Here is a 22,436-nt window from a genome sequence, read left to right on the forward strand (position 1 = left end):
TGGATGAAGAAAGCTTTGTTGCAACCGAGAGCCACAACATTGACTCGATTGAGCTGGTGAGCATGTGGTCGTGTTCTCCAAGAAATAGTAGAAAAATACTTGAATTATTATCGCAAAAAGGATCAAAGTCTAAGCATCAACACCAAATGTGAAGGGTATGTGCTAAAAGGTGCATGTTTTCTCTTTGTCAAGAGAGCTTAACTCTTGCCCAGCTTGGACAATACTAATTTACATATGCCAAAGAATAAAGTGAAGATGGATAAAGAAAACTTTGTTGCAACTGAAAGTCACGACATTGACTCGATTGAGCTGGTGAGCACTGTGGTCATGTTCTCCAAGAAATAGTAAAAAAAGTTTGCATTATTATCGCAAAAAAAATGATCAAAGTTTGACCATGAACATCAAATGTCAAGGGTATGTACTAAAATGTGTATGCTTTTCTCTCTTTGTCGGCCTGGGTTAAGCTCTTGTCCAGCTTGGACAGCCCTAATTTCCATCAATCAAGGAATAAAGTGAAGATGGATAATAAAAGCTTTGTCGGAACCGAGAGACACGACATTGACTTGATTAATCTGGTGAGCACCGTGGTTGTGTTCTCAAAGAAACAATAGAAAAATATTTGAATTAGTATCGCAAAAAAGGATCAAAGTCTAAGAATCAACACCAAATGTCAAGGGTATGTATTAAAAGGTGTATGCCTTTCTCCTTATCAGTAGAGCTAAACTCTTGCCCAGCTTGGATAGTACTAATTTACATCTGCCAAAGAATAAATTGAAGATGGATAAAGAAAACTTTGTTGCAATTGAAAGTCACAACATTGACTCGATTGAGCTGGTGAGCACTGCGGTCATGTTCTCCAAGAAATTGTAAAAAAAGTTTGCATTATTATCACAAAAAAGGATCAAAGTTTGACCATCAACATCAAATGTCAAGGCTATGTACTAAAATGTGTATGCTTTTCTCTCTTTGTCGGCCCAGTTATGCTCCTATCCAGCTTCGACAGCACTAATTTCCATCGATCAAGGAATAAAGTGAAAATGGATAAAGAAAGCTTTGTTGGAACCGAGAGATACGACATTGACTTGATTAAACTGGTGAGCACCGTGGATGTGTTATCACAGAAACAATAGAAAAATATTTGAATTATTATCGCAAAAAAGGATCAAAGTCTAAGTATCAACACCAAATGTCAAGTGTATGTGCTAAAAGGTGCATTCTTTTCTCTTTGTCAGTACAGCTAAACTCTTGCCCAGCTTGGACAGTACTAATTTACATTTGCCAAAGAATAAAGTGAATATGGATAAAGAAAACTTTGTTGCAACTAAAAGTCACAACATTGACTCGATTGAGCTGGTGAGCACTGTGGTCATGTTCTCCAAGTAATAGTAAAACAAGTTTGCATTATTATCGCAAAAAAAGGATCAAAGTTTGACCATCAACATCAAATGTCAAGGGTATGTACTAAAATGTGTATTTTTTTCTCTCTTTGTCGGCCTAGTTAAGCTCTTGTCCAGCTTGGACAGCCTTAATTTCCATCAATCAAGGAATAAAGTGAAGATGAATAAAGAAAGCTTTGTTGGATCCGAGAGACACGACATTGACTTGATTAAGCTGGTGAGCACCGTGGTTGTGTTCTCAAAGAAACAATAGAAAAATATTTGAATTATTATCGCAAAAAAGGATCAAAGTCTAAGCATCAACACCAAATGTGAAGGGTATGTGCTAAAGGTGCATACTTTTCTCTTTGTCAAGAGAGCTAAACTCTTGCCCAGCTTGGACAATACTAATTTACATATGCCAAAGAATAAAGTGAAGATGGATAAAGAAAACTTTGTTGCAACTGAAAGTCACGACATTGACTCGATTGAGCTGGTGAGCACCGTGGTCATGTTCTCTATGAAATAGTAAAAAAAATTTGCATTATTATCGCAAAAAAAGGATCAAAGTTTGACCATCAACATCAAATGTCAAGGGTATGTACTAAAATGTGTATGCTTTTCTCTCTTTGTCGACCCAGTTAAGCTCTTGTCTAGCTTGGACAGCGCTAATTTCCATCAATCAAGGAATAAAGTGAAGATGGATAAGGAAAGCTTTGTTGGAACCGAGAGACATGACATTGACTTCATTAATCTGGTGAGAACCGTGGTTGTATTCTCTAACAAACAATAGAAAAGTATTTGAATTATAATCGCAAAAAAGGATCAAAGTCTAAGCATCAACACCAAATGTCAAGGGTATGTACTAAAAAGTTCATGCTTTACTCTTTGTCAGTAGAGCTAAACTCTTGCTCGCCTTGGACAAGACTAATTTACATACGCAAAGAATAAAGTGAAGATGGATAAAGAAAACTTTGTTGCAAATGAAAGTCACGACATTGACTCGATTGAGCTAGTGAGCACCGTGGTCATGTTCTCCAAGAAATAGTAAAAAAGTTTGCATTATTATCGCAAAAAGGATCAAAGTTTGACCATCAACATCAAATGTCAAGAGTATGTACTAAAATGTGTATGCTTTTCTCTCTTTGTCGGCACAGTTATGCTCTTGTCTAGCTTGGACAGCGCTAATTTCCATCAATCAAGGAATAAAGTGAAGATGGATAAGGAAAGCTTTGTTGGAACCGAGAGACATGACATTGACTTCATTAATCTGGTGAGCACCACGGTTGTGCTCTCCAAAAAACAATAGAAAAGTATTTGAATTATTATTGCAAAAAAGGATCAAAGTTTAGGCATCAACACCAAATGTCGAGGGTATGTACTAAAAAGTTCATGCTTTACTCTTTCTTAGTAGAGCTAAATTCTTGCTCAGCTTGGACAGTACTAATTTACATATGCCAAAGAATAAAGTGAAGGTGGATAAAGAAAACTTTGTTGAAACTGAAAGTCACGACATTGACTCGATTGAGCCAGTGAGCACTGTGGTCATGTTCTCCAAGAAATAGTAAAAAAAGTTTGCATTATTATCGCAAAAAAGGATCAAAGTTTGACCATCAACATCAAATGTCAAGGGTATGTACTAAAATGTGTATGCTTTTCTCTCTTTGTCGGCACGCTTATGCTCTTGTCTAGCTTGGACAGCGCTAATTTCCATCAATCAAGGAATAAAGTGAAGATGGATAAGGAAAGCTTTGTTGGAACCGAGAGACATGACATTGACTTCATTAATCTGGTGAGCACCACGGTTGTGCTCTCCAAAAAACAATAGAAAAGTATTTGAATTATTATTGCAAAAAAGGATCAAAATTTAGGTATCAACACCAAATGTCGAGGGTATGTACTAAAAAGTTCATGCTTTACTCTTTCTTAGTAGAGCTAAATTCTTGCTCAGCTTGGACAGTACTAATTTACATATGCCAAAGAATAAAGTGAAGGTGGATAAAGAAAACTTTGTTGAAACTGAAAGTCACGACATTGACTCGATTGAGCTGTGAGCACCGTGGTCATGTTCTCCAAGAAATAGTAAAAAAGTTTGCATTATTATCGCAAAAATGATCAAAGTTTGACCATCAACATCAAATGTCAAGGGTATGTACTAAAATGTGTATGCTTTTCTCTTTTGTCGGCCCAGGTTATGCTCTTGTCCAGCTTGGACAGCACTAATTTCCATCAATCAAGGAATAAAGTGAAGTTGGATAAGGAAAGCTTTGTTGGAACCGAGAGACATGACATTGACTTCATTAATCTGGTGAGAACCGTGGCTGTGTTCTCTAACAAACAATAGAAAAGTATTTGAATTATATTCGCAAAAAAAAGGATCAAAGTCTAAGCATCAACACCAAATGTCAAGGGTATGTACTAAAAAGTTCATGCTTTACTCTTTGTCAGTAGAGCTAAACTCTTGCTCAGCTTGGACAGTACTAATTTACATATGCCAAAGAATAAAGTGAAGGTGGATAAAGAAAACTTTGTTGAAATTGAAAGTCACGACATTGACTCGATTGAGCTAGTGAGCACTGTGGTCATGTTCTCCAAGAAATAGTAAAAAAAAGTTTCCATTATTATCGCAAAAAAGGATCAAAGTTTGACCATCAACATCAAATGTCAAGGGTATGTACTAAAATGTGTATGCTTTTCTCTCTTTGTCGGCCGGTTATACTCTTGTCTAGCTTGGACAGCGCTAATTTCCATCAATCAAGGAATAAAGTGAAGATGGATAAGGAAAGCTTTGTTGGATCCGAGAGACATGGCATTGACTTGATTAAGCTGGTGAGCACCGTGGTTGTGTTCTCAAAGAAGCAATATATAAATATTTAAATTATTATTGCAAAAAATGATCAAAGTCTAAGCATCAACACCAAATGTCAAGGGTATGTACTGAAAGGTGCATGCTTTTCTCTTTGTCAGTAGAGCTAAACTCTTACCCAGCTTGGACAGTACTCATTTACATCTGCCAAAAAATAAAGTGAAGGTGGATAAAGAAAACTTTGTTGAAACTGAAAGTCACGACATTGACTCGATTGAGCTAGTGAGCACTGTGGTCATGTTCTCCAAGAAATAGTAAAAAAAGTTTGCATTATTATCGCAAAAAAGGATCAAAGTTTGACCATCAACATCAAATGTCAAGGGTATGTACTAAAATGTGTATGTTTTTCTCTCTTTGTCGGCCTAGTTAAGCTCTTGTCCAGCTTGGACAGCCCTAATTTCCATCAATCAAGGAATAAAGTGAAGATGGATAAGGAAAGCTTTGTTGGAATCGAGAGACATGACATTGACTTCATTAATCTCGTGAGAACCGTGGTTGTGTTCTCTAACAAACAATAGAAAAGTATTTGAATTATAATCGCAAAAAAGGATCAAAGTCTAAGCATCAACACCAAATGTCAAGGGTATGTACTAAAAAGTTCATGCTTTACTCTTTGTCAGTAGAGCTAAACTCTTGCTCAGCTTGGACAGTTTAATAATTTACATTTGCCAAAGAATAAAGTGAAGATGGATAAAGAAAACTTTGTTGTAAATGAAAGTCACGACATTGACTCGATTGAGCTAGTGAGCACTGTGGTCATGTTCTCCAAGAAATAGTAAAAAAAGTTTGCATTATTATCGCAAAAAAGGATCAAAGTTTGACCATCAACATCAAATGTCAAGGGTATGTACTAAAATGGTATGCTTTTCTCTCTTTGTCAGCCCAGTTATGCTCTTGTCTAGCTTGGACAGCGCTAATTTCCATCAATCAAGGAATAAAGTGAAGATGGATAAGGAAAGCTTTGTTGGAACTGAGAGACATGACATTGAGTTCATTAATCTGGTGAGAACCGTGATTGTGTTCTCTAACAAACAATAGAAAAGTATTTGAATTATAATCGCAAAAAATGATCAAAGTCTAAGCATCAACACCAAATGTCAAGGGTATGTACTAAAAAGTTCATGCTTTACTCTTTGTCAGTAGAGCTAAACTCTTGCTCAGCTTGCACAAGTACTAATTTACATACGCCAAAGAATAAAGTGAAGATGGATAAAGAAAACTTTGTTGCAACCGAAAGTCACGACATTGACTCGATTGAGCTAGTGAGCACTGTGGTCATGTTCTCCAAGAAATAGTAAAAAGTTTGCATTATTATCGCAAAAAAGGATCAAAGTTTGACCATCAACATCAAATGTCAAGGGTATGTACTAAAATGTGTATGATTTTCTCTCTTTGTCGGCCCAGTTATGCTCTTGTCTAGCCTGGACAGCGCTAATTTCCATCAATCAAGGAATAAAGTGAAGATGGATAAGAAAAGCTTTGTTGGAACCGAGAGACATGACATTGACTTCATTAATCTGGTGAGCACCGCGGTTGTGCCCTCCAAAAAACAATAGAAAAGTATTTGAATTATTATTGCAAAAAAGGATCAAAGTTTAGGCATCAACACCAAATGTCGAGGGTATGTACTAAAAAGTTCATGCTTTTCTCTCTTTGTCGGCCCAGTTATGCTTTTGTCTAGCTTGGACAGCGCTAATTTCCATTAATCAAGGAATAAAGTGAAGATGGATAAGGAAAGCTTTGTTGGAACCGAGAGACATGACATTGACTTCATTAATCTGGTGAGCACCGTGGTTGTGTTCTCAAAGAAGCAATAGAGAAATATTTACATTATTATTGCAAAAAATGATCAAAGTCTAAGCATCAACACCAAATGTCAAGGGTATGTACTGAAAGGTGCATGCTTTTCTCTTTGTCAGTAGAGCTAAACTCTTACCCGGCTTGGACAGTACTCATTTACATCTACCAAAGAATAAAGTGAAGATGGATACAGAAAACTTTGTTGCAACTGAAATTCACGACCTTGACTCGATTGAGCTGGTGCGCACCGTGGTCATGTTCTCCAAGAAATAGTAAAAAAGTTTGCATTATTAAAAAAAAAAAAGATCAAAGTTTGACCATCAACATCAAATGTCAAGGGTATGTACTAAAATATGTATGCTTTTCTCTCTTTGTCGGCCCAGTTAAGATCTTGCCCTGCTTGGACAGCCCTAATTTTCATCAATCAAGGAATAAAGTAAAGATGGATAAAGAAAGCTTTGTTGGAACCGAGAGACACGACATTCACTTGATTAAGCTGGTGAGCACCGTGGTTGTGTTCTCAAAGAAGCAATAGAGAAATATTTAAATTATTATCGCAAAAAATGATCAATGTCTAAGCCTGAACACCAAATGTTAAGGGTATGTACTAAAATGTGCATGCTTTTCTCTTCGTTAGTAGAGTTAAAATCTTGCCCAGCTTGGATAGTACTAATTTACATCGCCAAAGAATAAAGTGAAGATGGATAAAGAAAACTTTTTGCAACTGAAAGTCATGACATTGACTCGATTGAGGTGGTGAGCACTGTTGTCACGTTCTCCAAGAAATAGTAAAAAAAGTTAAAAAGGGATGAAAGTTTGACCATCAACATCAAATGTCAAGGGTATGTACTAAAATGTGTATGATTTTTTCTCTTTGTTGCCCCAGTTAAGCTCTTGTCCAGCTTGGACAGCACTAATTTCTATCAATCAAGGAATAAAGTAAAGATGGATAAAGAAAGCTTTGTTGGAACCGAGAGACACGACATTCACTTGATTAAGCTGGTGAGCACCGTGGTTGTGTTCTCGAAGACACAATAGAGAAATATTTGAATTATTATCGCAGAAAATGATCAAAGTCTAAGCATCAACACCAAATGTTAAGGGTATGTAATAAAATGTGCATGATTTTCTCTTTGTCAGTAGAGCTAAACTCTTGCCCAGCTTGGATTGTACTAATTTACATCTGCCAAAGAATAAAGTGAAGATGGATAAAGAAAACTTTATTGCAACTGAAAGTCACGACGTTAACTCGATTGAGCTGGTGCGCACTGTGGTCGTGTTCTCCAAGAAATAGTAAAAAAAGTTTGCATTATTATCGCAAAAAGGGATCAAAGTTTGACCATCAACATCAAATGTCAAGGGTATGTACTAAAATGTGTATGCTTTTCTCTTTTGTCGGCTCAGTTGTGCTCTTGTCCAACTTGGACAACACTAATTTCCATCAATCAAGGAATAAAGTGAAGATGGATAAAGAAAGCTTTGTTGGAACCGAGAGTCACGACATTCACTTGATTAAGCTGGTGAGTATCGTGGTTGTGTTCTCCAAGAAACAATAGAAAAATATTTGAATTATCATCGCAAAAAAGGATCAAAGTCTAAGCATCAACACCAAATGTGAAGGGTATATTCTAAAAAGGTGCATGCTTTTCTCTTTGTCAGTAGAGCTAAACTCTTGCTCAACTTGGACAGTACTAATTTACATCTGCCAAAGAATAATATGAAAATGGATAAAGAAAACTTTGTTGCAACTGAAAGTCACGACATTGACTCGATTGAGCTAGTGAGCACTGTGGTCATGTTCTCCAAGAAATAGTAAAAAAAGTTTGCAATATTATCGCAAAAAATGATCAAAGTTTGACCATCAACATCAAATGTCAAGGGTATGTACTAAAATGTGTATGCTTTTCTCTCTGTGTCGGCCCAGTTAAGCTCTTGCCCAGCTTGGACAGCCCTAATTTCCATCAATCAAGGAATAAAGTAAAGATGGATAAAGAAAGCTTTGTTGGAACCGAGAGACACGACATTGACTTGATTAAGCTGGTGAGCACCGTGGTTGTGTTCTCAAAGAAACAATAGAGAAATATTTAAATTATTATCGCAAAAAATGATCAATGTCTAAGCATGAACACCAAATGTTAAGGGTATGTACTAAAATGTGCATGCTTTTCTCTTTGTCAGTAGAGTTAAAATCTTGCCCAGCTTGGATAGTACTAATTTACATCTGCCAAAGAATAAAGTGAAGATGGATAAGAAAACTTTGTTGCAACTGAAAGTCATGACATTGACTCGATTGAGCTGGTGAGCACTGTTGTCATGTTCTCCAAGAAATAGTAAAAAAAGTTTGCAATATTATCGCAAAAATGATCAAAGTTTGACCATCAACATCAAATGTCAAGGGTATGTACTAAAATGTGTATGCTTTTCTCTCGTGTCGGCCCAGTTAAGCTCTTGCCCAGCTTGGACAGCCTAATTTCCATCAATCAAGGAATAAAGTAAAGATGGATAAAGAAAGCTTTGTTGGAACCGAGAGACACGACATTGACTTGATTAAGCTGGTGAGCACCGTGGTTGTGTTCTCAAAGAAGCAATAGAGAAATATTTAAATTATTATCGCAAAAAATGATCAATGTCTAAGCATGAACACCAAATGTTAAGGGTATGTACTAAAATGTGCATGCTTTTCTCTTTGTCAGTAGAGTTAAAATCTTGCCCAGCTTGGATAGTACTAATTTACATCTGCCAAAGAATAAAGTGAAGATGGATAAGAAAACTTTGTTGCAACTGAAATTCACGACCTTGACTCGATTGAGCTGGTGCGCACTGTGGTCATGTTCTCCAAGAAATAGTAAAAAAAGTTTGCATTATTATCGCAAAAAAGGATCAAAGTTTGACCATCAACATCAAATGTCAAGGGTATGTACTAAAATGTGTATGCTTTTCTCTCTTTGTCGGCCGAGTTAAGCTCTTGCCCTGCTTGGACAGCCCTAATTTTCATCAATCAAGGAATAAAGTAAAGATGGATAAAGAAAGCTTTGTTGGAACCGAGAGACACGACATTGACTTGATTAAGCTGGTGAGTATCGTGGTTGTGTTCTCCAAGAAACAATAGAAAAATATTTGAATTATCATCGCAAAAAAGGATCAAAGTCTAAGCATCAACACCAAATGTCAAGGGTATGTACTAAAAGGTGCATGTTTTTCTCTTTGTCAGTAGAGCTAAACTCTTGCCCAGCTTGGACAGTACTAATTTACATTTGCCAAAGAATAAATTGAAGATGGATAAAGAAAACTTTGTTGCAACTGAAAATTAGGACAATGACTCGATTGAGCTGGTGAGCACTGTGGTCATGTTCTCCAAGAAATTGTAAAAAAAAAAGTTGCATTATTATCACAAAAAAAGATCAAAGTTCAAGCATTAACATCAAATGTCAATGGTATGTACTAAAATGTGTATGCTTTTCTCTGTTTGTCAGCTGAGCTAAGCTCTTGCTCAGCTTGGACAGCACTAATTTCCATCTGCAAAGGAATAAAGTGAACCAAGAGTCATGGCATATACCTCGATTGAGTTGTTGAGTGACCGTGGTCGTGTTCTATAATAAATAGTAGGAAAAAATTTGAATTATTACTGGAAAAAAAATAAAGTTGGAACATCAATATCAAATGTTGTGAGTATGTACTAAAAGATGTGTGCATTTCTCTTTTTGTTGGCCGAGCTAAGCTTTTGCCCAGCTTGCAGATTACCAATTTCTTCTGCCAAAAGTGAAGATGGACAGAGAAAGCCTTGTTGAATTCGAGAGTCATGACATTGACTCGTTCAGCCGATGAGTGAGCATGAGGGGTCGTGGCCGTTGGTTGCTGAGGCACTTCTGTCGCTCCTCATCGATCATCCACGCGTACCATGGTAAGACTTATGATGTTTACGCTGTACGCAAAAGCTCGGCCCCAACACGCCCACCACATCGTGCAGATACAAAGGCCAACAATGCCACTAACCTTTTCATTCACTCTCTGTGATCTTACCCCAGTTGCACGTAATTATTCTTAACTCGAGTATTTCATTACAATGTATGATTTGATTTCTCGTGCACACGCCCCATTTTTAAATCTGACGGGTTTGGAAGTCAAACGATGTATACGAGCTCACCACAGGCAACGTAACAACTGCAAGTCGAGATGGTGTCATCTTATTTGGGGGCCGAGTTTGTGTAAGATTTTCAGAGCAGCCGCTAATTTATCACAGAGAAAACAAGATATACGTTGTGGCAATCCTTCCATGACCCATGTGCATTGAACAAAACTTTAAGTTCCAAAAGATTAGAGAAACTAATGTCTATTGAGCATCTAAAGATTAGCAAATGCAGTCTTCTCCCCCGCCTGCAACGCAAGGTGGAGGGACAGAGGGAAAAGCTGGCAGCGATGCTTTCAACCACCGTATGACGATGAACGCACACAGCTGGGGCCAACCTTTTTTGGCCTTTTCTCCTGAGATGAAAGTGGAATTGCTTAGGTCACATGAATCCGAGTAACTTATACCATTTCACACTATGAAAGAATTGGATTTACTTAGTTGTTCAATTTTTTTTTAAATATATTTCTTTTTCTTCAATGTTGTAAAATTAACGTGAAAATTGACAGGATCTTGCAATAAAGAATGCGAATGCCATTCTATCTCCAAGTCTTATTTCTGACAATTAATAGATTTTTCTATTTCTATTATTTGGATGAGTTTCTGAATAAAATTAATGTTTGATTACGACACAAAGCTTTTATTCTCGGAACATAAATTTATTTATAGACCTTCTTAAATATCTCCTCCAAGATGGTCGGCAGGGACCGGTAGGCGATTGGTGTCAAGAGTAAGCAATGAGTAAAATTTTATTTCTTATTTTTTTTTTTTTTTCCAAAAATAGAAAAATAGAAAATTTCTACTTCTTATTTTCATTTCAAACCTACTTCTAAGCTAAAAATTTGTCCCTAAAATAAAATAAAAAAAAATTACGTTACCAAACAGATTTTTGTTCCAAACTTGTTCTTAGGAACAAAAAAATTGAAAGACAGAAAAAAAAAATAATGGTTATCACTTGCAACCTAAGTTAATACAAAATTACTAGAGATATAAACTAGGAAAAATAAATGATATCGGATATTATGGTTCTGTCCGAGAGTTGGTACATATTCTACAAAGAGAGCCAGTAACAAATAATTCACCAATAATTGAAGAGTTAGAGCTACAATTGCTCATACACACGAGTGTTTCCCTTAGATTAAGTCCAAACCCACAATTTTTATAAATAAATAACTCACTTGGATGTAAAATTCACAATAAATTAAATTCCATGTGTCTTGCTCCTATACCTGGCCGAAGAACAGACTCTTTCGCGCGTCCAAGAAAGAGTCGTCTGTTCAGATCGTTGTTAATCCTTTTTGAGTCCGCTGCACGGATTTAAAAAGAGCTGCCCTTTTCTGTGTCTTTCTTGTGGGACTTTACATTGAACAAGGTAGAGACGTTCACTTCTTGGTCAATTACTCAAACTAGGATAACAGAAGTAACCAACGAATATCTCGTGCTGAACCTTGGATTTATATATATCCACTATAATCCAAGATTATTATTCCTAAAAAGCAACATCAGATTTTGAACAAATTAAAATTTTCCAACATATATGGATGTTGTAAATAACACAAACTCGAAACATGATTAATAGATAAGGATAATATATCATACATATGTGAATCATAATATCACAAGATATAGTCCTAAAAATTCTCATTAAGAAAGATTAAAAATGTCTTAGAAAACCAGCCTATTAATCATATAGTAGATATTTTCATTGATTATAAGTGTCATTAAATACATTCCATTATAAGTCTTGGAAATAAAATACACTAATTTTTTGTTAGTTAGATTAATCACAATACTCTGTCAGAATCAGAAAGTTTTCTCTTTTCTATTGTGCACGTAAGCACAATTTTTCATGTGGATATTCTTTTGATTGACAGAATGTTATGTTAACCATATTTAGAATATTGCATATATAGTTTTCATACTAGTTAAATAAAATCAATGATTAAGAGAACCGAGCAATAATCATTTTCAAGTTGATTTGAAAAAGCAATCACTGCCAATTTTGGGTAATATAGTTGCGACATTCACAAACATATTGTACCTCTGAAGAATTTTTGTTAGATGGTCAGATGCAACATCAAATTTTTTTGTTCTAGTTTTAAAATTGACGAAAGAAGAACAAGATTTCATCCTCTACTATTGATCAAGGAGACTACTAATGAGATGAACGATCGAGAAAGGAACTAAAACTCATACTTTGACGACCTTGCAGTTATCTTGCAAATCAATCAAATAAACTGTGTAATACTTACACCGAGTCAAAACCAAAGCTAACATGTACGCACAAAATTGCAGGAAATTGACATGCGTGCAAGACAATAAAAAGTGTGCGAGTGTGAAGGTCAAGAAAATGGAAGAAGAATGTAAATTGAAAATTCAGAATAGAAGCGAAAATTCGAATTTGGCTATGCCCCTAATAGCCCTTATTGCAGGAAGATCAGTTGACATGCTTGATGATTTACAAATTTGATTTAATGGGATAGGAGCGCTAACTTCCTCCGTAGCCAAACCTCATCCACCGATGACTTCCTTGCTTCTGTCTGACCGCCACATTGCTACGGTCTCTGACTCATCATCGCATGCTGATATGATGTCCGTCAGCCTTGAACGGTGGTCTAGTCTCACATCTGTTGAACCGATGCCATGCCCTTGGATAGTTCCAATTATCGAGATGGGGACATCGCCATCTAGTTTGAGGTTTTTGGGATTATAGGATTGGCGATCCGTGACAATCAGCCGAGAAATATCAGTGTGTTCTAGAAGTAACACCCGCAAAGACGATAATCCCGTAATGTTGCACTCCCTCTCAAATTTCTGCAGCCCGAGAAATCTATCTCTTCTAAACTCTCTAGATTCTTAATGCCTCCAGGAAATTTTCTTATGTGAGTGCCAGCCATCTTTAGTTCTTTCAAGTTTTGTAAATCCTTGACAGAGGATGGTATTTCGTCAACTATTGTGCTTGAAAGATCCATGACTTGCAGCTTTTGAGGTCTCCAATGGAATCCGGCAATTTCCACAAGCTCCTACAGTTTCTCAGAGATAGCGTCTGGAGATTCTCCAACAATCCGATAGAACAAGGGAGCTCACTCAGTTTAGTCTCGTTTAATGCCAGGTACGAAAGAGATTTCAAGTTACCAATTGAACTGGGTAGAGACAAGAATTCGCAGTTGCAAGCACTCAGAATTTTAAGCTTCCCATAGGAACCCTCTGCGATATCAATGGCTTTAATGGGAGTTCCATCGATGTATAGCTCTTTCAAAGCTTCCAAGGAACCTATATCTTTTGGCAGCTCTTGCACGAAGCTACAGAACTTGATATTCAAAGAAACTAAGTTCCTTAGCTCGCTAATGGACCTCACAGCACACGTAGGTAATGTTGAACGTTCCAGGTTTAGTCTCTCTAAGGTCACAGCAGCATGGGAAAATGGAGATTCCATTAGCAAACGACAATCTTTTAGGATCAAAACTTTCAAGTTCTTGGCCCGCTGCAAAACAAGAGAATAATATAAGCTACTGTCAAACTGGATGCAAAAAAAATGCACAGTTATGTCATCATACCATCATAATTGGTGTCCAGCACTGCCAATGGCTGGAGGTACTCCCAGACAAATCAAGAACGATCAATTTTGACATATCTAAAGCAAGTAGACTGGAGATATCGTTGCACCCTTGCCATTCAAGCCACTTTAACCTTCGAAGGTAAAAATCCTCTCTGGAGCTCTTTGCACTCTGCTTATATGCTTTGACAATAGCGTGGTTCATTTTAAGATACCTAAGCTTCGAGAACTCACAAAAGAATCTACGTTCAGGAAATAAATGGGGTTTGTCGAATGTGGCACTGAGGGCTTCACTTGCAGAGTCCTGCCAATCCTGGAAAAATGGCAAAATGAGAAAGTGAAATAGAAGTGCATTGACAATTATCCCTGAAAATAGAATAAGTATTCAAAAGAAGTACTTTAATTCAGACTACAAAAGAGACCTTCTTGTCTTCAAAATTTACCTTCCTTTCATTCAATACTGGTTCGATATCCTCCTCATTCCATAACCTGCTCCGCTTGAAAGGTTCACTTGGATTTTCCTCCTTGACAATATCCCTCCCAAGGACTTTTAGTTGATTATTCATCCACAATTCATTGTTTTCTCTGGTTTTGACCAAAGACAAGTCGTGAAGCTCGTTGATTCCACTATAAGGATCATATTCACAAGCTTCCCACATGTAAGATGGTATTGTTTTGTCCTTTCCCACAAAAAAACAAGCTACATCAAGAAATATCTCTTGGGCATTTTTTTCTAAATCTTCATATCTTCTCTTCAGAATTCGTTTTACTTCCGCAGTGTAAGGCTCTCGTTTCAATCTACCCATTGCCTCCTTCCAAAATTCTATGGGCTTTCCACGTAAAAATGAACCAACCACCTCAATAACCAGAGGAATTCCTCCAACAGCCGATATAATTTCACATACCAAAGAGGAGAATTCCTTTTTAAGAGGTTTTTCTCTAAGAACACTACAAAATAGCTGAAAAGCATGGTCACTATTCATTTCTTTTTAGCTTGTACTTTTCAATGAGGATGTCATCACACTGTTACAAGCATCTTTGCCGCCGCAGAGGTCACATGCACCTGATTATGGTTGTCAACAAGATTACTTCTCTTAGATATTACAATGATTCTGCTTCCTGGACCAAACCAACTTAGATCTCCAGCTAGTGAATTGATTTGTTTAAAATCACTAACATCGTCAAGAATAATGAGAACTCTTAGATCTCCAAATTTGTACTTGATAAATTCGTTACCTTCAGCAGGAGATTTGAACGTGTATGCTCTCTTTTGGAGGCCACTAACTAAATCTTCTTGGAGAGACAGGAGTCTCGTTTGCTCAACCTCTTTAAGGAAACTCTTACCTTCGAAGAGATGATGGATTTTGTTGTAGACAACCGCGGCAAGAGTCGACTTACCAATTCCTGGAAGGCCCGATATCTCAACCACACGTTTTCCTGTCACCATTTGCCCTTTAATTACTTCTCCATTTTCATAGCCAACACCAAGTTTTCTCATCACCTCTTGCACAGGTTGATCCATCCCCACTAAATGTGCCGTCACATATAAGTCATCCTTCCTCAACAACCGGCGGACCGTGGAAACAACCTCATTTATAAGTTCACGCTGCCTGCCAAAGGGAAAGAGGAAAGAGTAAGATGTGAAAAGTAACAACAGCTCGGATAATACACCAAGCAGAAGAACGGATGCATTGACTTTTTTTCTTTTCTTAATTTCATACTCGATGACCACCGTTGTAAAAGTCGAAAGAAGCATAGAAATCTTGATTTCGTATTACCCGTGCTGGAATTTCTCCAATTCCCATCCTCGTTTTCTTGAAACACTATGCAGAGCCTTCTTCCAGTTGTTTATAGTCGTTGACGTCACTCCATCGGCCACATGGTCGCGGAAGGACTGCCGATAACTCTCCTTTTGTTCACCGACCACCGAAGGGGAGACGTCGTAGAAAATGGGCATGATTGTCCTGTCACACTCCACCATTTTCTCTACCTCCTTCAGACAACTCTTACTGGAAGCGAAATCTTTGGAGAAGATGGGAATGCAGATCTGCGTTTTCCCAATCACTTGTAAGATCTTAGGCATGATATGTTCTCCGACCTCGATCCCACGATGATCGATAAATGCAATGATCCCTGAATCAGCGAGGCCTTCGTAGAGAAATTCAACGAAGCCCCCCCGAATATCTCCTCCTCTGAAACTGAGAAAGGCTTCGTAACGGCAAACATCGGGCCATTTAGTTGATGGAAGCCCCAAGTGGTTATTGCAGATATCCATGAGTGAGAAGCTCAAGAAAAGGCGTAAAGACCAGGTGATTTCCTCGGGCTCGAGGAAGAGAAGAAGCTAACAGACCTGCTCCGGTCTAAGAAGTTTACATGCCAAAGCTATGGAATCTTTCAAAGACAAAACTAGCTATATGCATTCATTGTCCAATTCATGATAATTAACTAATTTTCTCGATCTTCTTGTAAAATAAGGAAAAGTTGCATTATAATTAAAAGAAAAGGAAACAAAAGAAAAGAAAAATAATTTAAAAATCAAATTAAAAAAGAAAAACGAAAATAAGAAAAGAAAAATAAAAATGAAAGAAAAGTTGTTTGGTGAAAGAAGATATGAAAAATATTTTCCCTACTTGAAAAGAGGAAAGTATTTTTTTTTTCATTAATGGAAAATATTTTCCTTAATCAATTTATTTTCCATAAACTGAATCTTGAAAAATTCAGAAAATATTTTTCTTGAAGTTATTTTTTGCGAAACAAACGAAATAATAACAAGTGATTTACCTCAAAGTCTCGTGTGCTAGAATTTCCTAACGTTTGTGACTTTTTATGGGATACTGTCAACAACTTGAATTTATTATAAATTATTTATCCTTAGTAACTTACGTCCATCATCGTACCATTGCTCCGTAGTTCGTAAATATATCGTGTACAGTTATTTCTCTTGAATTTTCGTAAATGATTACATTTTGTTTTTTTTTTTTTGGTGGAATTTGTCTTCTTAGGCTGGGATGGAACGACCGTTAAGGCAAACCCGAACGGTTCACTTGGCCATTCTCTGAAAAACCCAGGTAGAGTGAAAACTGGACGACGAAAGATTGAATTGAAGTCGGAAACTACTATGGCTGATTCCCGAAGCAGAAAACGGAGAGAAGTCGCGCCCAGTTTTGGCCGAGAAGGCGAGTCAAGAAAACAGGAGAAGCTAAAATCAGGGGCAGAATCGAGTGTTGCTGAATTATCTGACCTCATCGAAGATAAACCAGCGAGGCTGAATCAAGATGATGTGATCCTGAGTTACATTGGATCGGATAGTCCCATTGGATTCGTTGGTTCCCTCTGTCGCTGCTTGGAAGCTGACGGAATTCGCGTTTTCAGAGTTGGCGACATCCCATCTATTCTACCCGAAGAACTTCGGCTATCGGTCTCCAGCTCCAACATCTACATACCTATCTTTTCAACAGCCTATGCTAATAGCCCTCAGTGCCTTGAGACGCTCGCACTCATGGTAGAGCATTCGTCTAGATCAGGAGGGAAGAAAGAGATCCTGCCCGTTTTCTACCATGTGGAACGGTCTGATGTGCAGCTGGACCAAAAATCACGCTACAGAGACGTCCTGGACGAGCACAAGCAGGAATTTGGGGGAGAGAAAGTCAAGCTGTGGGAGACGGCTCTTGTGGGGGCTGGTAAAATCAAGGGATGGGAACGAAGCTCATATAAAATGTATGTTGCATTAAATCTGTCTTCTTTTCTTGTAGGTTTCTTCTGATTTATTTGCTCAATCGACGGAGGTAATGTCGAGAATGTCAGGAAAGGAAGCCCAACGACATTTTCCCAGCAAAAAAAGCAAATATTGGTTGACTCTGGTGTATTCTAAATTGTTTTGCTCACTTGCTTGGGTTTATGATTGTTACCGAGCCTGTTTCAAAGCTTTATGGGGACTAAACTAGAGAAAAAAAGAGGAAATTATTGATGGGAATTAACTGGGTTAACATTTTCAATTCCCTCTTCTTCCTTTTTCAGGCCAAATCTTTCTCTCGAATTGACCCTGTTTACACTACATATCTGAGTTTGGCTCAGTGAACTATCTTTAAAACTTCATTCTGTTCAGCCACATAATCGTGTAATTCTGTAATTCAACCCATGGTTGAGTGATATTTTCACTCGATGGCAAACTGTGAGAATATAATCCATTGTTTGGACCAAATACTTGCTGCAATAGCATTATGCAACGTTCACACAATTACTACACATCAGTGTGTATGTTTATATCTTTACATCAGGTAAATTATGTTCTGCATAAAGTTTCAGTGATCTTTTAGCTCATTGATTGCCATTTCATTATGTAGTGCGTTGGGTTAACATTTTTATGAGCCATTTGAAGTTTCAGTGATCTTTTAATGGTTTGGAACTGAGATTTTTTCTGCCTTGGCAGTGAAAAGGAACTTATCACAGCCATCGTTGGAGAAATTTTGTTTAAGTTGATGATAGCACACAATCATGTGTCTGAGGATCTATCCACTGGTGATAATCCCATGTTATCTGACAGGACCTTGGTATATTTCTTCGCTCACATTCTCTTCTCGTCTCGAGTACTCTCTCCTAAAGACTGTAACTGTTGATGAAGCTAGTTTCAGCTCGAGTGTGTTTTACATCAAATAGATAAAAAGTCTAATTACCACGAAATATTTTTACGTCATTTTTACAGTCGTTGTAAAGTTAGAATATGATATAAAAAGGAAGGCAAACGCATGAAGTGAACCTCCAAGATAATGCAAGTCATCGTCTTAACTCTGAAGTAGCTTGCATATACTTCAATTTTTTCAGTAGCTAATTACCCTTGATTTTAGCCATTATGGATCTTGAACATCTAAATGAGATCTCATGGTAAACTCCTGCTTAATTTATCACTGTGGCAACTCAGAGATGCTCTCTGATAAGGCTGGTCATCACCTTTCTGTGCTTCCTTTTGCAAAGGACAAGAAACGGGTGTGTGTTAAGCCAGATTAGGCTTTTTTTATGTTTAGTAAGCCAGTTTGCTTACTAGATTTTTCCATAATAGAGACAGCGCATAACTTTAGCTTAAATGAGATGCATGTAGTGAATGATTGTGTGGAGGAACTTCAGAGGAGTTTATCTTCAACAACCTGTCTTCTGTGTCAGCTAAATATTAGTTACAACATCTCAACTAGCAAGGCATATAATTGATTGGCAGGCACAATCAAAGCACATGTCTCAGAGAATGGCATTTTCATCTGGAACTTACAGTGCCACATCTGTATATTTCTTCATTTCTCCTCTTATCTAACATTCTCCTAAACTTAAGTACCTTTATAGGAGCTTGAAGACAGTGAAGAATCGAAAATAATGGATTTATTGGAACTGGAAGTAAGCGATGTACGAATTGTTGGAATCCATGGGAGAGATGGCATTGGAAAGACTGCTCTTGCCAAGATCATATATGATAAAATATCCCTTCGCTTTGACGCTTGCAGTTTTCTTGCTGAGATTGAAGAAACAACACGGCAACCTGGAGGTGTTCACTATCTTCAAACCAAGTTGATCTATAATATTTTAAAAAGAGAGCATGAGGTTGCTTCTGCTTTCGAAGGAGTACAATTTTTCAAAGAGATATTTAGGAGTATGAAAGTTCTTATTGTTATTGATGATGTGGAGAAGGCATCCCTCCTCAAGGAGTTTGTAGGAGCTGAGCTTGATTGGTTTGGCTGTGGAAGTAGAGTAATTGTCACCTCAAAAGAAAGCAGAGTTCTTCAAGGGTTTGTTGCTCGAGGGTTGGCTCATACTTACAATGTTAATCTGATGGATGGTAATCGAGCTTTCAACTTTTTCTGGCAGTATGCTGCAACTGGAAAGAGCGATGAACTACGATCTTATGTTAATATTGCAATTGAAATAGTGAAGGCTGCGATGGGACTTCCACTACTTGTCAAAGTTTTTGGTTCTTTTTTGCAATATAAAGGACTGGAAGAATGGATTAAATTCAAAGATCTCATGCAACAATTTCAGGAAGATTACCAGAAGATTCTGAGTATAATTTATGATACTTTAGGTAAAGGTCTAAAGCTGATGTATCTTAATCTTGCAAGTTTTCCCCCGGATGTGGATTGTCGGATTGCCTCACTCGTGTGGTGTCAGCTTCCTCGTCCTCCTCGTCCTTCTCATCCTCATCTTCCTCATCCGATCATTCAGCCTCATCATTTTAATCATCCTGTCAGTGTCCTTTGTCAAATGTCCCTAATAGAAATCGACGAGAATAAGTTAGGCATGCACAGCATGCTGAGGTGCCTTGCCAGGGAGATTGTCCACGAACGTTTCCACGATCCAGGAACAGGTGCTGAATTGTACGGTCCTGCCATAGCCCAGGACAGGAAGAAGGGGAAAAGGGTACGTTGGGGGAAAAAAGTAGCATTTGAGCTTCTATATGTTTTTCGATTTTCTTTACCTCATGGGAGTTTAGGCATCCATAGTAACTATTTCATTGTCTGATGACTTTCACGTTTCTTTTGTTGACTTTTTTGGTCCTTCATACAGAAAAGAGACCACCTGGAAACTAAAGAGGCAGGCTGTGAGATCCTGCCGAGCACGACTTTTCTCAGCTTGGGTCGTGCCAATATTGGTAGACAATTTGCAGGTGCCTTGTTGAACGTTCGGTGGCTTCAGTGGCAAGGGTGCCCTCAAGATGCGATCAGCATGCATTTAGAGAAAAATGAGAACCTAGTCATTCTTGATCTTTCCTGGAGTAAGGTTACAGAGTCCTGGGGAGGTTGGAATAGAATAAAGGTGGGTTTATAGCTCATTTGTTGTTGTCTTCGTGTTTGCCCTTAAGTACATTGAGAGTTCTACGTCATATGAACTTTTTTCCCCTGTTTTGCAGATGGAGTGTTTGAAAGTCTTGAATCTTAAAGGTTGTACGGACCTATTAGTTACCCCCAGCTTCTCTTGTTGCCCAAATTTGGAGATACTGATCCTTAAGCGATGTTCTCGATTGGTTCATTTAGATTCTTCAATTAATGATTTGAAGTCCTTGGTTACCTTGAATTTGAAGTTTTGCTCTGAACTTAGCATGTTGCCAGTGAAAATGGATGGGCTGAATGCTTTGGAAGAGCTCCTGATTGATGGCACTTCTGTACGAGAACTTCCTACATCGATAGGCAAATTGGTTCGACTGCAAATTCTTAGTGCCACTAATTGCTTGTCATTGGTTCGTTTTCCTGGTTCATTTTGTGAACTTAAAGCTCTTTCAGAGCTAGCCTTGGATAACGCGAAAATTCTTGAACTCCCCGAGTCAATAGGAGACTTGGGATATCTTAGACGCTTGTCTTTGAAGGACTGTCGTGGGCTTGGAAAGCTTCCGGAATCCATTGGCAAATTGGGGCACTCATTAGAAAAGTTGGATATTTCAGGTACGGGTGTTTCGAGTTTGCCCGATTCAACTAAAAACCTGCGGAGATTGAAAGTGTTGAAAATGGATTCTTGTTTCATAAGAGAATTTCCTTATATTGGAAAGTTGATTTCCCTGGAAGAAGTACATGCCTCCTGGTGCAGGAGTTTGGAGGGAATCTTTTCAAGTGATATTGTGTGCCTTTATTCTCTCAGAGAACTGAGGCTTCGAGGTACTCGTATATCGAGCCTTCCATCAGAAATACAGTTCTTGCCAAGACTTCAGACTCTGGATTTGCTACACTGCAACTTTCTCAAAGAGTTGCCTACGCTTCCCCGTAACCTAACGAGCCTTGATGTCGATCACGACTTGAAGCAAAAAATGTTAGGATCTTCAAATTTCAGCCGTTGGTGGCATTTATTGCAATAAGTAATACAGTGTTAGTTTGGATCAGATTGTTTGACTGTTGTCATTTGATGTGGTTCGTAGGGTTGGTTACATTATGCTCCAGGCAATTATAGAATTGTGTCAACCTACTCTTCTCAATTGAATATGTTCCCGCTTGCTTAAATTTCTAGTATTCATTTCAATGTGGTGTATATGCATCGATTTAACATAGTCATGAGTTTTTATGACTATCGGTAATATTTTCATAGCAACTACGATAATCTAACAATACATATGCATTGAATAAGAGAAAACACTCATGTCATTGCAAATTAACCATAGAGGAATGCTTTGTGCCGTTGGAAATTAGCTGTATTGTAATTTGTATATATTAGGCGTAAATTACTTTCCCAAACTATGACTGCGTTGCACAATAGCACTGATTTTTAGAAGTTACATATTATCCTCTTGGGCTTTGATTTTTGTTTTTGTCACTATTTTTTCCCTCTGCATCGCAAATTAAACGTCCCTGAATAGGGACTTGCTCATTTTTCTTGACTAGAATAATCTCTACTACATGGTGAATGAAGTTAAGAAAATAGAAATGATGTATGACTAATGAAGTTAACAATGATACGGTTGAGTTTGTAAAGAAAAATAATTTAATCCATACTCAATTAACAAACTTAACGGAGATGTAGATTAAAAAATTAGCCATTGCAGAAAAATCAAAATTCAAGAATTAACTCGTAATTTTTCAGAGCTCGGGATTTATTGTGCAACGGTATCAGAGCTCCGATTCATTTTCAAATTCGGGAGCTATTGTGAAATAATGCCTAATTATCCCTAATATTATGATTGTTTGGGCCACCAGAAACGGTTCACTTGTACAGTTGTCAGATTGTACATAATACTCTTGGGATCATCAT

The 22,436-nt window shown here is 37.6% G+C and overlaps 3 protein-coding genes across 3 annotated transcripts; 2 read left to right on the forward strand and 1 right to left on the reverse strand.

Annotated features, from left to right (window-relative positions):
- Window positions 1–13,118: 13,118 nt before the first annotated feature.
- LOC104454889 (disease resistance protein RPV1) lies at window positions 13,119–15,999 on the reverse strand. Its single transcript, XM_039317362.1, has 5 exons — window positions 15,503–15,999; window positions 14,788–15,334; window positions 14,147–14,683; window positions 13,726–14,037; window positions 13,119–13,652 (listed from the first exon to the last, which is right to left on the reverse strand). Exons 1-5 carry the CDS (start codon window positions 15,997–15,999, stop codon window positions 13,119–13,121), a joined length of 2,427 nt encoding a protein of 808 aa, XP_039173296.1.
- Window positions 16,000–16,768: 769 nt separating this feature from the next.
- LOC120295288 (disease resistance protein RPV1-like) lies at window positions 16,769–18,455 on the forward strand. The gene is made up of 2 exons (XM_039316300.1): window positions 16,769–17,441; window positions 18,154–18,455. Exons 1-2 carry the CDS (start codon window positions 16,843–16,845, stop codon window positions 18,338–18,340), a joined length of 786 nt encoding a protein of 261 aa, XP_039172234.1. The 5' UTR covers window positions 16,769–16,842; the 3' UTR covers window positions 18,341–18,455.
- Window positions 18,456–19,083: 628 nt separating this feature from the next.
- Window positions 19,084–21,461, forward strand: LOC104452605 (disease resistance protein RPV1). The gene is made up of 4 exons (XM_039317363.1): window positions 19,084–20,123; window positions 20,271–20,519; window positions 20,614–21,264; window positions 21,336–21,461. Exons 1-4 carry the CDS (start codon window positions 19,086–19,088, stop codon window positions 21,459–21,461), a joined length of 2,064 nt encoding a protein of 687 aa, XP_039173297.1. The 5' UTR covers window positions 19,084–19,085.
- Window positions 21,462–22,436: the final 975 nt, after the last annotated feature.

The sequence above is a fragment of the Eucalyptus grandis genome, chromosome 7, assembly GCF_016545825.1.
Source record: "Eucalyptus grandis isolate ANBG69807.140 chromosome 7, ASM1654582v1, whole genome shotgun sequence".
Classification (NCBI taxonomy): domain Eukaryota; kingdom Viridiplantae; phylum Streptophyta; class Magnoliopsida; order Myrtales; family Myrtaceae; genus Eucalyptus; species Eucalyptus grandis.